The sequence below is a fragment of the Centroberyx gerrardi genome, chromosome 2 (assembly GCF_048128805.1).
Source record: "Centroberyx gerrardi isolate f3 chromosome 2, fCenGer3.hap1.cur.20231027, whole genome shotgun sequence".
In the NCBI taxonomy this organism is placed as follows: Eukaryota; Metazoa; Chordata; class Actinopteri; order Beryciformes; family Berycidae; genus Centroberyx; species Centroberyx gerrardi.
In genome coordinates, this window is record NC_135998.1 from 15,639,025 (window position 1) to 15,652,768 (window position 13,744).

General features: G+C 39.6%; 1 protein-coding gene across 1 annotated transcript; it reads left to right on the forward strand.

Annotated features, from left to right (window-relative positions):
- The first annotated feature begins 463 nt into the window (after positions 1 to 463).
- On the forward strand, positions 464 to 11,531 carry LOC139921948 (myosin heavy chain, fast skeletal muscle-like). Its single transcript, XM_078286525.1, has 39 exons — positions 464 to 670; positions 753 to 896; positions 991 to 1,147; positions 1,241 to 1,268; positions 1,357 to 1,468; positions 1,578 to 1,670; positions 1,767 to 1,830; positions 1,916 to 2,014; positions 2,106 to 2,209; positions 2,331 to 2,469; positions 2,631 to 2,749; positions 3,126 to 3,275; positions 3,380 to 3,562; positions 3,640 to 3,940; positions 4,059 to 4,129; positions 4,225 to 4,312; positions 4,424 to 4,541; positions 4,628 to 4,751; positions 4,851 to 4,987; positions 5,084 to 5,339; positions 6,137 to 6,379; positions 6,465 to 6,641; positions 6,726 to 6,871; positions 6,993 to 7,083; positions 7,192 to 7,581; positions 7,711 to 7,837; positions 7,937 to 8,055; positions 8,135 to 8,331; positions 8,562 to 8,745; positions 8,863 to 9,028; positions 9,180 to 9,304; positions 9,450 to 9,758; positions 9,909 to 10,112; positions 10,218 to 10,343; positions 10,580 to 10,750; positions 10,835 to 10,939; positions 11,034 to 11,129; positions 11,252 to 11,383; positions 11,511 to 11,531. The coding sequence occupies exons 1-39, from the start codon at positions 464 to 466 to the stop codon at positions 11,529 to 11,531; spliced, it is 5,823 nt and encodes a 1,940-aa protein (XP_078142651.1).
- Positions 11,532 to 13,744: the final 2,213 nt, after the last annotated feature.

A 13,744-nucleotide genomic window follows, 5' to 3' on the forward strand; every position in this document is an offset into this window, starting at 1 on the left:
TTTATACAATATGATTTGTTCCACTTTTGTGAAATGAGTTTACAGTATAATGTGTAGGAATTGCAAAAAATTATTAAACAATGAATCCATGCTATTTTTTTCTAAATATAACATGTTTTCAACAGGATTGTGGAATATACTTTACTTTTGACTGAGATAAAGGGTCAGGTAAGAACAACTTATTTTTTTAATATATACTATATACAAATATTTTTATGCTAGTCCTAGTTGATTTTCATCCATTTTGGACAAAATTCAGTCATAGGCTACATTTGACTACAAATGAGCTAATCAGCTATGTTGAAGACCAACTTGATAATGCATGGACATGGTATAGTGTGGATGTATTTACTTGTTTAGATGAATTGTATTAGGTGATGAGGTGATGGTCCACCACATGAACTTGGCACATGGGTCTGATTATACTTTATTTGGAATTACCACACAGAAGTAAGTCGCCACCATGAGTACGGACGCGGAGATGGCCATTTATGGCAAGGCCGCCATTTACCTTCGTAAACCAGAGATGGAGAGGGTTGAGGCTCAAAACAAACCCTTTGATGCCAAAAGTGCTGCCTATGTGGTCGATGCTAAGGAGCTGTACCTTAAATGTACAATCCTGAAGAAAGACGGTGGCAAAGTCACCGTGAAAGTCCTTGACACCCAGGAGGTAGGCTGAAGTTTCATGAAACTCACGAGAGTGCAACTTGCAGTTGGAATTTCAGCACTAACATTGTGTTTCAATATTTCAGGAGAAGACAGTTAAGGAGGATGATGTCACCCCTATGAACCCTCCCAAGTATGACAAAATTGAGGACATGGCCATGATGACCCATCTCAATGAAGCCTCTGTGCTGTATAATCTCAAAGAGCGTTATGCAGCATGGATGATCTATGTAAGATATTCTGCCTATGCAGTAAAGTATAACATTGTGCATGGACTCATATATAATATACTGTAAGTGATCACATCTCTCTCATCCCCTTCAGACCTACTCTGGGCTGTTCTGTGCCACTGTGAACCCCTACAAGTGGCTCCCAGTGTACGATTCTGAGGTTGTAAGTGCTTACAGAGGCAAAAAGCGTATGGAGGCCCCACCCCACATCTTCTCTGTCTCTGACAATGCCTACCAAAACATGCTTACTGGTATGTCCTTGTCAAGAAAATTTATAAATTATCAATAAACTGAGTTTATGTTACATAGATGAGAAATATATTTCTTAATTTTTCCTTTTACAGATAGGGAGAACCAGTCTGTCTTGATCACGTAAGTTTTATATCTATTGCACCTCTATAACACCAATATAATCCAATTCATTGAGTAAATTTGTCTGATTCTACATATCTATGCCCAGTGGAGAATCTGGTGCTGGAAAGACTGTGAACACTAAGCGTGTCATCCAGTACTTTGCCACAATCTCAGTGGGTGGAGGAGACAAGAAGAAGGAGCAAGCAGGAAAGATACAGGTATATTATCATGAATGTTTTCTAAAAACACTGAAAACACTTCTGTGAAATAAAGAAAAAGTGGAAATTTACTACTGAAATCAATATTAATATAAAAAATGGATTATAGGGCTCACTGGAGGATCAGATTATTGCAGCCAATCCCTTGCTGGAGGCCTATGGTAATGCCAAGACTGTGAGGAATGACAACTCCTCTCGCTTTGTAAGTATGGAAGCAGTTCAACCTGTGAAAAAAAAACCTGTTCCATTGTATATTGCCAGTATAGAGCTACATTAAATAGTATGCTCCTTCAAACAGGGTAAATTCATCAGAATCCATTTCGGCACATCTGGTAAACTGTCTAGTGCTGATATTGAGACATGTAAGTAAAAAGTTCTTATGGTGAATGAAAATGGCTGCCATAATCAGTGGACCAGACTTTGAGTAGTTATGAACAACCCTTACAGATCTGCTGGAGAAGTCCAGAGTGACATTCCAGCTTCCTGATGAAAGAGGCTACCACATCTTCTACCAGATGATGACCAACCACAAGCCTGAGCTGATTGGTAAGATGAGTAACTGATCGTGCTAACCCTAATGCAAACTGTTTACATAATCCATAATCACTCATTCCTTTAAACCTTTTTAAATCTCCAGAAATGACGCTCATCACCACCAACCCCTATGACTTCCCCATGTGCAGTCAGGGTCAGATCACTGTGGCCAGCATTGATGACAAAGAGGAGTTGGTTGCCACTGATGTGTGTGATCTTCAGTTTTGACACATTTTCTGATGCTTTGTGCATTAAATACACCATCACTGTTTCTTATTAATTTTTTGAAGTGATTTTGACTCAGCATTGACACATCATTTGAATACAGACAGCTATTGATATTCTGGGCTTCACTGCTGATGAAAAGATGGCCATCTACAAGTTTACCGGTGCTGTGCTCCACCATGGTAGCATGAAGTTCAAGCAGAAGCAGCGTGAAGAGCAGGCTGAGCCAGACGGCACAGAGGGTGAGTATTAACTTCATCCCAAAGTGGATGAGTCTGAATAGCTTTTGAATTAAGTTAGTAAATTTTTAATCACAGCAGTTCAGTTTGTATTTTCTGTTACTGATATTGTCTTTTACAGTCATTGTCATATATCTCTAATGTATCTCATGTGAATTTTTCAGATGCTGACAAGGTTGGCTACCTGCTGGGTCTGAACTCAGCTGACATGCTGAAGGCTCTGTGCTACCCCAGAGTGAAGGTCGGAAATGAGTTTGTCACCAAAGGACAGACTGTACCCCAGGTAAGCAAGATACATCATTCTCTTGTTTCTTTAGTTTACACAACTTCTTTATATTAAAAACAGATATGTCACACCCTTACAGCTTGAATTAATTTAATTAATTGTTAAAAATCATACGAACAGAGTTTAGGATTCCTCATTAGGCAGATCATTAATACAACATTTTTTCATTAATCCAAGTAGAATAAAGGATTTATTCCTACTTTGGAATGATTGTTAGCTGTAAAATGGTGTCTCTCTGGAAAATCAAACATATAAATTTGTATATTCTGCCATACTTTATTACACACACTTGAAGAGGCTTGAATTACAAATAATTCTGAACATTGCTCAGGTTAGACTAAAATTAATTCACTGTAATGTCTATTTTCTTCAGGTCATGAACTCAGTAAGTGCTCTGGCTAAGTCCATCTATGAGAGGATGTTCTTGTGGATGGTCATCCGCATCAACCAGATGCTAGACACCAAGCAGGCGAGGCAATTCTTCATTGGTGTGCTGGACATTGCTGGTTTTGAAATCTTTGATGTAAGTATGCATTCATGGTAATGGATAGACTGCTTAATTTCATAATCTTTCATAGTTTTATCATGCATTGCAAGAGGTTAAGATAATCCTTCATCCACTGACAGTACAACAGCATGGAGCAGCTGTGCATCAACTTCACCAATGAGAAACTGCAACAGTTCTTCAACCACCACATGTTTGTCCTGGAGCAAGAGGAGTACAAGAAGGAGGGCATCATCTGGGAGTTCATTGACTTCGGCATGGACTTGGCTGCCTGCATTGAGCTTATTGAAAAGGTACACAATAATGTTGTGACTATGTAATTATTGTTTGAATGCTACAACAATGCCTTTTCATGATGTATCTCTTTGCACCTTTTATACAGCCCATGGGCATCTTCTCCATCCTTGAAGAGGAGTGCATGTTCCCCAAGGCTTCAGACACAACCTTCAAGAGCAAACTGTATGACCAGCATCTTGGTAAAAACAGAGCATTTGAGAAGCCAAAGCCCTCCAAAGGCAAGGCTGAGGCTCACTTCTCCCTGGTGCACTATGCTGGAACTGTGGACTACAATATCTGTGGCTGGCTGGACAAGAACAAGGATCCCCTGAACGAGTCTGTTATACAGCTTTACCAGAAGTCCTCAGTTAAGCTGCTGCCTGTCCTGTACCCCCCTGTTGTTGAAGGTGTGATATACTTTTGAAAAAATTGAAATCATTTTTCTGCAATATAGATTTTTTTCATCATGTGTTGATCTAAAGTTTAACTTTCCTCTCTGCCTTAAAATTATCAACTGAAAAACAGAGTCTGGTGGTGGCAAGAAGGGAGGCAAGAAGAAGGGTGGTTCCATGCAGACTGTGTCTTCACAGTTCAGGGTAAGGTTTAAGAACAACATCAAGTCTCAGTTTGGAGTTATACTCAAATTTATTGATTTTCACAAAGAACATTTGGTTTCACCTTGTATCTCTAGGAGAACTTGGGCAAGCTGATGACAAACTTGAGGAGCACCCATCCCCACTTTGTGCGTTGTCTCATTCCCAATGAGTCTAAGACTCCAGGTACACTGTCAGCTGACATGATCTTTCTAGTGTCTGATCTTAATAGTCATTTAGTGAATCATTGTGATTGGGATTCATTACTTTGTCAAAATGAACACAATTTTTTTACAGGTCTTATGGAGAATTTCCTGGTCATCCACCAGCTGAGGTGTAACGGTGTACTGGAGGGTATCAGAATCTGCAGAAAGGGCTTCCCCAGCAGAATCCTCTATGCTGATTTCAAGCAGAGGTATTGTTGAATGTTTTATAAGGGATTTTTGATGCAAGATATGAGGAGAAAGTGCTCACCATGAACACAATCTCTCTTTCAAAAAGGTACAAAGTGCTGAATGCCGGTGTCATCCCTGAGGGCCAGTTCATTGACAACAAGAAGGCCTCAGAAAAGCTGCTTGGATCAATTGATGTTAATCATGACGAATACAGATTTGGGCACACTAAGGTAAACACATTGCTTACCTTATTTAACTTTGTTGTAGTGAACACCATTATGGTTCCAAATCAATCAACAATAATGGCATATTTTATCTACTGTATTCAGGTATTCTTCAAAGCTGGTCTGCTGGGTACCCTTGAGGAGATGAGAGATGACAAGCTTGCTTCTCTGGTCACCATGACTCAGGCTCTCTGCCGTGCTTACCTCATGAGGAAGGAGTTTGTGAAGATGACGGCGACAAGGCATGTTGAAAACAGCCCATTCTAAATAAATATTTCTGTCATATACCACCCAATCCAAAAGTGACTTTATCCATGACAGCAACTTTTTTTCCATAGGGATGCTGTTTACACCATCCAGTACAACGTCCGCTCGTTCATGAATGTCAAACACTGGCCATGGATGAAGGTGTACTACAAGATCAAACCTCTTCTGAAGACTGCTGAAACTGAGAAGGAGCTGGCCGAGATGAAGGAGAACTACGAGAAGATGAAAACAGACCTGGCCACGGCCCTGGCTAAGAAGAAGGAACTAGAGGAGAAGATGGTGTCTCTTCTGCAGGAGAAGAATGACCTGCAGCTGCAAGTGTCATCTGTGAGTAGACTTCACTAGCCAGCTTGGAAACAATAACCATCCATAATATTTTGGTAACTTATCACTATTTAACATTAGTTAAGTATTATTTTCTTGTGAACTATCAAATAATCAATTTTTGGGCTTTTAAGGGTTTACTAACGATTATGCTGTAAATTATTTCATTTGAGGAAGCAGGGTTATGTACTTACATCACTAAAAAGCACTGACATAGATTGGAAGTTTATAAAAGCGACCCAAAAAAGAAAAAAAACTCTTTACAAAAAACTTTTACCAAAACCATTTACTCAGTACAGTGAACATCAGTTGCATATTTTTTATAGCAACCCAAAAAAGTCTACTGATGTTTACAAGTAATTTATTATACTTTTAATAAATATTGTAAACATTGGTTGCAACTGTGTAATAGCCACCCAAACAATGTTTAGTATTGCTTTAAAAAATTGTTAATCATTAACCAATACTTAATGCTGAATTTATTTAGATAAATAAATTAAATTTCTTAACTGAGATACCACAATGTTAATAAATGGTTAACTAATTTAATCAGAAGCCACTGTTATAATCTGTTATCAGTTATCATGCAATATATAAATGATTAACTTCATTTTTATTGCATTAGTTAATCTTCAAATAACATTATTAGCGTTCACTAAACCTTAGTACCTTTGTAAGACGAAAGTGTTAATTTTTTTTTAAGTATGACTAATATAAAGGGCTTAGGGTTAGTTTTATTTTTCATGTCTTGTCCAGAATATGTTAACATGTTACTTCCTTTTTGTTTCATTGTGAACTAGGAATCAGAGAATCTGTCAGATGCTGAGGAGAGATGTGAGGGACTTATCAAGAGTAAGATCCAGCTGGAGGCCAAACTCAAAGAGACAACTGAGAGACTGGAGGATGAGGAGGAAATCAATGCTGAGCTAACTGCCAAAAAGAGGAAACTGGAGGATGAATGCTCTGAGCTCAAGAAGGACATTGATGACCTGGAGCTTACCTTAGCCAAAGTGGAGAAGGAGAAGCATGCCACTGAGAACAAGGTTCATGAATATTCACACTAGCTAGTAAAACAAATGACTTTAGAATAATCACCCATTTTAAACAAAATATTTCTTGCAATTTTAGGTGAAGAACCTGACTGAGGAGATGGCCTCTCAGGATGAGAGTATTGCTAAGCTGGCCAAGGAGAAGAAAGCCCTTCAAGAAGCACATCAGCAGACTCTTGATGACCTGCAGGCAGAGGAAGACAAAGTCAACACTCTGACCAAGGCCAAGACCAAGCTTGAGCAGCAAGTGGACGATGTGAGTTTATGAAGTCCGTATGATTAGCAAAAAAGATAGGTTTGCTCTTGAACTTGATAATTAAAAGCCTGTATTCATGTGCAGCTTGAAGGTTCCCTGGAGCAAGAGAAGAAACTTCGTATGGACCTTGAGAGAGCCAAGAGGAAGCTTGAGGGTGATCTGAAACTGGCCCAGGAATCTATCATGGATCTTGAGAATGATAAGCAGCAGTCTGAGGAGAAAATTAAGAAGTAAAATTAATTTTATTTTTCATTCATTTGTTCATGACAGACCCAAACACATGCGTTTGGGTCTGGTAGATTGGATGGATGGGATGTTAGTAACTACTCTCTTTATCTACAATTCTCACAGGAAAGACTTTGAAACCAGTCAGCTCCTTAGTAAGATTGAGGATGAACAGTCCTTGGGTGCTCAGCTTCAGAAGAAAATCAAGGAGCTTCAGGTGACACAATTACTACATAATATTTCTGTATTTTAATAATAATAATTTCTTTCATGGCTTTTTTTAAAGAGAACATTTACTGCAAATTATCATATTTACTTTCAATAGGCCAGAATTGAGGAACTGGAGGAAGAAATTGAAGCTGAGCGTGCTGCTCGCGCCAAGGTTGAGAAGCAGAGAGCTGACCTCGCCAGGGAACTTGAAGAGATCAGTGAGAGACTTGAGGAGGCTGGTGGAGCCACTGCTGCTCAGATTGAGATGAACAAGAAGCGTGAGGCAGAGTTCCAGAAGCTGCGTCGTGACCTTGAGGAGTCCACCCTACAGCATGAAGCCACCGCTGCTGCTCTCCGCAAGAAGCAGGCCGACAGTGTTGCAGAGCTGGGAGAACAGATCGACAACCTCCAGCGTGTCAAGCAGAAGCTTGAGAAGGAGAAGAGTGAATACAAGATGGAGATCGATGACCTGTCCAGCAACATGGAAGCTGTTGCTAAAGCAAAGGTACATATTATGTACCTTTGCTTTGATATGCTTTTATTAAAATATTTGTAACATTAAAAATCTAATCTCAGATCCAGTAATAAAGTAGAGGCTGAATACATTAAAATAGTATTATTTTATTGGTTTTAGGGAAACCTGGAGAAGATGTGCCGAACTCTTGAGGATCAACTCAGTGAAATCAAGACCAAGAATGATGAAAATCTCCGTCAGATGAATGACTTAAGTGCACAAAAAGCACGTCTCCTGACAGAAAATGGTATGTATAGTTCACCATTCAAACAGGGTGTTCTGCTGTGTGTATTTTCAAAGAAATTGAGCATACAAAACTGATGCAATATTCCAATTTTCACACAAGGCGAGTTCGGACGTCAGATTGAAGAGAAAGAAGCTCTTGTCTCCCAACTGACCAGAGGCAAGCAGGCCTTCACACAGCAAATTGAGGAGCTGAAGAGACAGACTGAGGAGGAGGTTAAGGTAAGAAACTACTAAGTGTCCATTGAGTCTTGGTGGTAAGTTGGAAATTTGGCACACTAAATAATTTTTAATTTAACAGGCCAAGAATGCCCTTGCCCACGGACTGCAATCGGCCCGCCATGACTGTGATCTTCTGAGGGAGCAGTTTGAGGAGGAGCAGGAGGCAAAGGCTGAGCTGCAACGTGGAATGTCCAAGGCCAACAGTGAGGTGGCCCAGTGGAGGACCAAGTATGAAACTGATGCTATCCAGCGCACTGAGGAGCTTGAGGAGTCCAAGTGAGTAAAATCCAAAACCACACATCAATGCCCAGTTCAGAACTGGAGCATAGTGCTCTTGGTGGCCATGTTCGTATTTTCAAATGTACTTTCCATCCATGAATCCTGCCCTTCAAACATCTATGCATAATTTATTTGTATTTGATATAGGCCTAGTCAGAAAATCAAGCAATAGACTAAGGCTTCAGTTACTTATTTTCATTGAGAGACAAATTACAAATATTCAACAGGAAAAAGCTTGCCCAGCGCCTTCAGGAAGCTGAGGAGCAGATTGAGGCTGTGAATTCCAAGTGTGCCTCTCTGGAGAAGACCAAACAGAGGCTCCAGGGTGAGGTGGAGGACCTCATGATTGATGTGGAGAGGGCCAATGGGCTGGCTGCCAACCTTGACAAGAAGCAGAGGAACTTTGACAAGGTATCATTTTTTCTTCTTTGTATTGCAATGCCATTCTAACAAAATGAAGTATAATCATTTGTTTTTATATTGATGAATATGAAACTATGTTGACTATACGGATTGCACCTTATTCAGGTCTTGGCAGAATGGAAACAAAAGTATGAGGAGGGTCAGGCAGAGCTTGAAGGAGCTCAGAAAGAGGCTCGTTCTCTCAGCACTGAGCTGTTCAAGATGAAGAACTCCTATGAGGAAGCTCTGGATCAGCTGGAGACCCTGAAGCGCGAGAACAAGAACCTGCAACGTGAGTTTCTACCAGATAATGTTTGCATTTGCAGTTAAGTTGGCTTGAAATGATAACAGGCTGGACCAATATCTATGTACATTAGTTTGAATTAACTATAAAATCTACATTTCAAGGTTTAGCAATATTAAACACATGAATCCCCCTGCAGAGGAGATCTCAGACCTGACTGAACAGATTGGTGAGACTGGAAAGAGCATCCATGAGCTGGAGAAGTCCAAGAAGCAGGTGGAGACAGAGAAGGCTGAAATCCAGACAGCACTTGAGGAAGCTGAGGTAAAACTTCTATAGAGTTTAATATTGTAATTGTTAATCTGTGTATTAGGTTTCTACAAGAAATTTAAATAGCAATGGAAGACAGTTCAATTTAATATTCAAAAGGTAGGAAGGGCTCTATTTCAATATTTGTTTAAATCCTTAGGGAACTCTGGAACATGAGGAGTCCAAGATTCTGCGTGTCCAGCTGGAACTCAACCAGGTTAAGGGTGAGGTTGACAGAAAGCTGGCAGAGAAAGATGAGGAGATGGAGCAGATCAAGAGGAACAGCCAGAGGGTGACTGACTCCATGCAGAGCACTCTGGACTCTGAGGTCAGGAGCAGGAATGATGCCCTGAGAATCAAGAAGAAGATGGAGGGAGACCTGAATGAGATGGAGATTCAGCTGAGTCATGCTAACCGCCAGGCTGCTGAGGCCCAGAAGCAGCTGAGGAATGTCCAGGGACAGCTGAAGGTAGGACACAGCCTTTGTGCAGCAGTTGTGCAGACATCAGCAGTTGTGCAGACATACATAGACAGCAGTTGTGCAGACATACATAGACATCGTAAGTGTAGCCACATTCTGATATTTCTGTAAACATTTTCTTGATATTTTTTGCATTAGGATGCACAATTGCACCTTGATGATGCTCTCAGAGTACAGGAAGATGTCAAGGAGCAGGCTGCCATGGTGGAGCGTAGGAACGGTCTCATGGTGGCTGAAATTGAAGAGCTTAGGGCTGCTCTAGAACAGACAGAGAGAGGCCGCAAAGTGGCTGAGCAAGAGCTGGTGGATGCAAGTGAGCGTGTTGGCCTTCTGCACTCTCAGGTAAACAAACAAAATCATTGCTTCACTAATTCTCAAATATATGCATTTTTAAAATATGTGTATATCATTATAGTCATGAGTAAACTGATTTTTTTTCTCTTCTAGAATACAAGCCTTCTGAACACAAAGAAGAAGCTGGAGACTGACTTGGTCCAGGTCCAGAGTGAAGTAGATGACACTGTTCAGGAAGCAAGGAATGCAGAAGAGAAGGCCAAGAAGGCCATCACTGATGTAGGTTTAAGTTTTCATTGTTACCTTTTTAATTTTATTCCAAGTGAGAACAGTGTTTTCCATACATAGGTTTATTTGTTAGTAGTGGCATTAGTAAACAGTAACTTGACACTTTTTAATTAGAACACACTCACAGAGAAAATTAACATAAGTGCAATGCAAAGACTGGCATATTGCCCCTGTTCCGTTATGTATGTGTTTTATGACATTTCTAATAAATATTTTATCTTTTCTAGGCTGCCATGATGGCTGAGGAGCTGAAGAAGGAGCAGGACACTAGCGCTCACCTGGAGAGGATGAAGAAGAACCTGGAGGTCACTGTCAAGGACCTGCAGCACCGCCTGGATGAGGCTGAGAACTTGGCAATGAAGGGTGGCAAGAAGCAGCTCCAGAAACTGGAGTCTAGAGTAAGAGAAATATGTTAGATTTGCATGGTTTATATAAAACTGTTTAAAAAAAATGGATTCTTAACATCTGATTCTTTTCTGAAGGTGCGTGAGCTGGAGGCAGAGGTTGAGGCAGAGCAGAGACGAGGAGGAGATGCTGTGAAGGGTGTCCGCAAATATGAGAGGAGAGTGAAGGAACTCACCTACCAGGTATAGTCCGACTGACAGCTGATGCATCCATATCAGTCAAATATACATAGTTATTACTGAAGATATTTACACTTGCATATTTACTTTCTGTCAGACTGAAGAGGACAAGAAAAATGTTACCAGGCTACAGGATCTGGTAGACAAGCTGCAGCTCAAGGTGAAGGCCTACAAGAGGCAGGCTGAGGAAGCGGTAAGGGCAAAATATTCATCTTTTACATGTGTAATTACTAGATACTATACTAAATTTCAATCAAAGTACACCTACAGTCATTTCAAAGATTTAAACACTGAGCTATCTCTATGGCATTCCAGGAGGAGCAAGCCAACGTTCATCTGTCCAAGTGCAGGAAGGTTCAGCATGAGCTGGAGGAGGCTGAGGAGCGTGCTGACATTGCTGAGTCCCAGGTCAACAAACTGAGAGCTAAGAGCCGTGACTCTGGCAAGGTAACTGAGGCCATACAACAAATAAACAATTTATGAAAATAAAACACTGAATTGATACTCTGTGTCACTGAATACTGCAGTGTGCAGATACTTAGTTTAAAATTAATATTTTGTCTTTCTTTTACAGGGAAAAGAGACAGCTGAGTAAAACACACTAAGTCTGTTTCTCGTCATAATATGATGGGTATATCAAGGACACTTTTTATTGTTCAATAAATGTTCATAAAAGTTTACTTTCAATCACTCTTTCATTTTTATGTCATTTTTTCCTTAAGATGTAGTAAGAATGAGTTTTGGATCGTTGTTGTTGATACACAAACAAACTTAGGAAATCAGTGGTAAAAGCACAGATAAGCAGCCTTTACAGTTCATAGCATGATTTATCTATATGATTTACAGCCACATCTTGTGACGTCTTATGACTTATGACTGATTCATAAATACAGCAGGCCAATCGAAGTGATGTTGTGTTGGGTATTCTACCACCCTGCAGTTTGAAACCGCAGACAAATGAGACTAATACCATTAGGATGAGAATATACACTTGCATCTTAACTTGACAAGATTATAAAATTAAGTGCCAAAACAGGTTGTAACTGGCATTAAAAATAGAGTAGTGAATCTATTTCAAATGGTTGTAGCTTTTTACGTATGTGTGTTGACACTTCATTGATATGTTAGTCTATCATTTACCTTACAACATGTTTACACGCAAAGTATGTCTTTATTAATATAAAGATAGAAAAAAACAGTAAAAAATCATTTGATCTGCAACAGTAATTGTTTTGCTTTCATTATATCTACTGAACTGAATGGACAGAATGATCAAAAGGGCAGAAATCATGTCCTTCATTAACACACACAGTAGAGAGAATTCCGATTTAATTAGTGAGGACCAGACGGGGTTTATGAGAGGTCGACAGACTCAAGATAATATAAGGTGGAATTTACATATTATAGAACATATCCAAACTAAAAGAATTAGTGCAGTGCTGGTTCAAAGCAGAGAAGGCATTTGACTGTCGGTTGGACCTTTCTGTATCGAGTGCTGGAGAGATTTGGAGTCCAGAAAGAATCGATTCAATATATTCAAATGCTATATCAATCCCAATGGCTAGGATTAATATTAATGGCCGTTTAACTGAGAGCTTCTCCCTGGAACGCGGTACACGACAATGATACTGCCTTAGCCCCGCCCTCTTCACTGTGTTTATAGAACCTCTCGCACAAGCGATTAGACAGAGCCAAGATTTGAAAAGGGTAAATATAGGAAGTGAAGAGCACATTGTAGGACTCTATGCGGATGATATAATAACCTATCTAAAGGAACCAGATACCTCCTTTCCTTATCTAATGTCAACTCTTGAACAATTTGGCCATTATTCAGGATACAAACTAAACATTATGAAAACACAGATCCTTTCTCTTAATTACTTTCCAAGCCAAGACTTAAAAGAAAAATATAGTGTTATATGGAATACAAAATCAATTAAATATCTTGGAGTAACTATAACAAAACATGAATGAATGAAATGAATGTACTGCCCAAGGCTGTTGTACATATTTCAATCTATCCCAGTTATGATCGCAGAAAAACAATATATAGCCTGGGACAAATTGATATCCAGGTTAAATTTAGGCTGGCAAAAAACCAAGGGTCAGATATAAAACACGTCAAGGGAGGAATGTCTTTGCCAAACCTGAGGGAATACTTCTATGCAGCCCAGATGAGATATAGTATGCTGGTGTTGCCCAAAATATCAGGCAAGATGGAAAAGTAGAAGAAGTAAACACAAAACCATACCTAATTCAGGCATTGTTGGGAGATAGAGAAATTAAACCAATCCTGAAGAATAAAAATTACTAAGCAAACTTTAGAGATCTGGGGTATAATAGTAAAACAATACAACTTAGAAAGATACATCAAACTGCTGAACTGGTTTGCTCTGGACCCCAAATTCAAACCAGGGACTAATGATGCCAGATTCCAACAATGGTTGACCAGGGGTATGAAAGCCTCATGCACACTTATTGAAGATGGAGAACTTGAGAGTTTTGAAGAACTGAAGAAGCATTGTGGTCTTGAAAACAAAGATTTATTTAGGTATTTACTAGTCAAGGATTTCTACAAAAAGGAGAAATTAGGCTAAGGAGGGTAATATGGTGATTGATGTATTAATTAAAGCATATAAACAGATTAAAGAATCATTTCAAAACTGTATTGGGGTTACAGAATCGCAGAGGTAACACTGCCCTATACATAAAAGCAAAGTGGGAATCAGAACTGAATGTGGAATTATCAGAGGATGATTGACATCATGTGCATAACGCAGCAAACTACAACTACATCGAAAAAATGGA

Coding starts and splice junctions, on each gene's coding strand:
- LOC139921948 (XM_078286525.1), top strand. CDS start 464: ATGAGTACGGACGCGGAGATGGCCATTTATGGCAAGGCCGCCATTTAC. Junction 2,470..2,630: donor TGAGCCAGACGGCACAGAGG/GTGAGTATTAAC, acceptor TGAATTTTTCAG/ATGCTGACAAGGTTGGCTAC. Junction 10,751..10,834: donor TCCAGAAACTGGAGTCTAGA/GTAAGAGAAATA, acceptor TCTTTTCTGAAG/GTGCGTGAGCTGGAGGCAGA.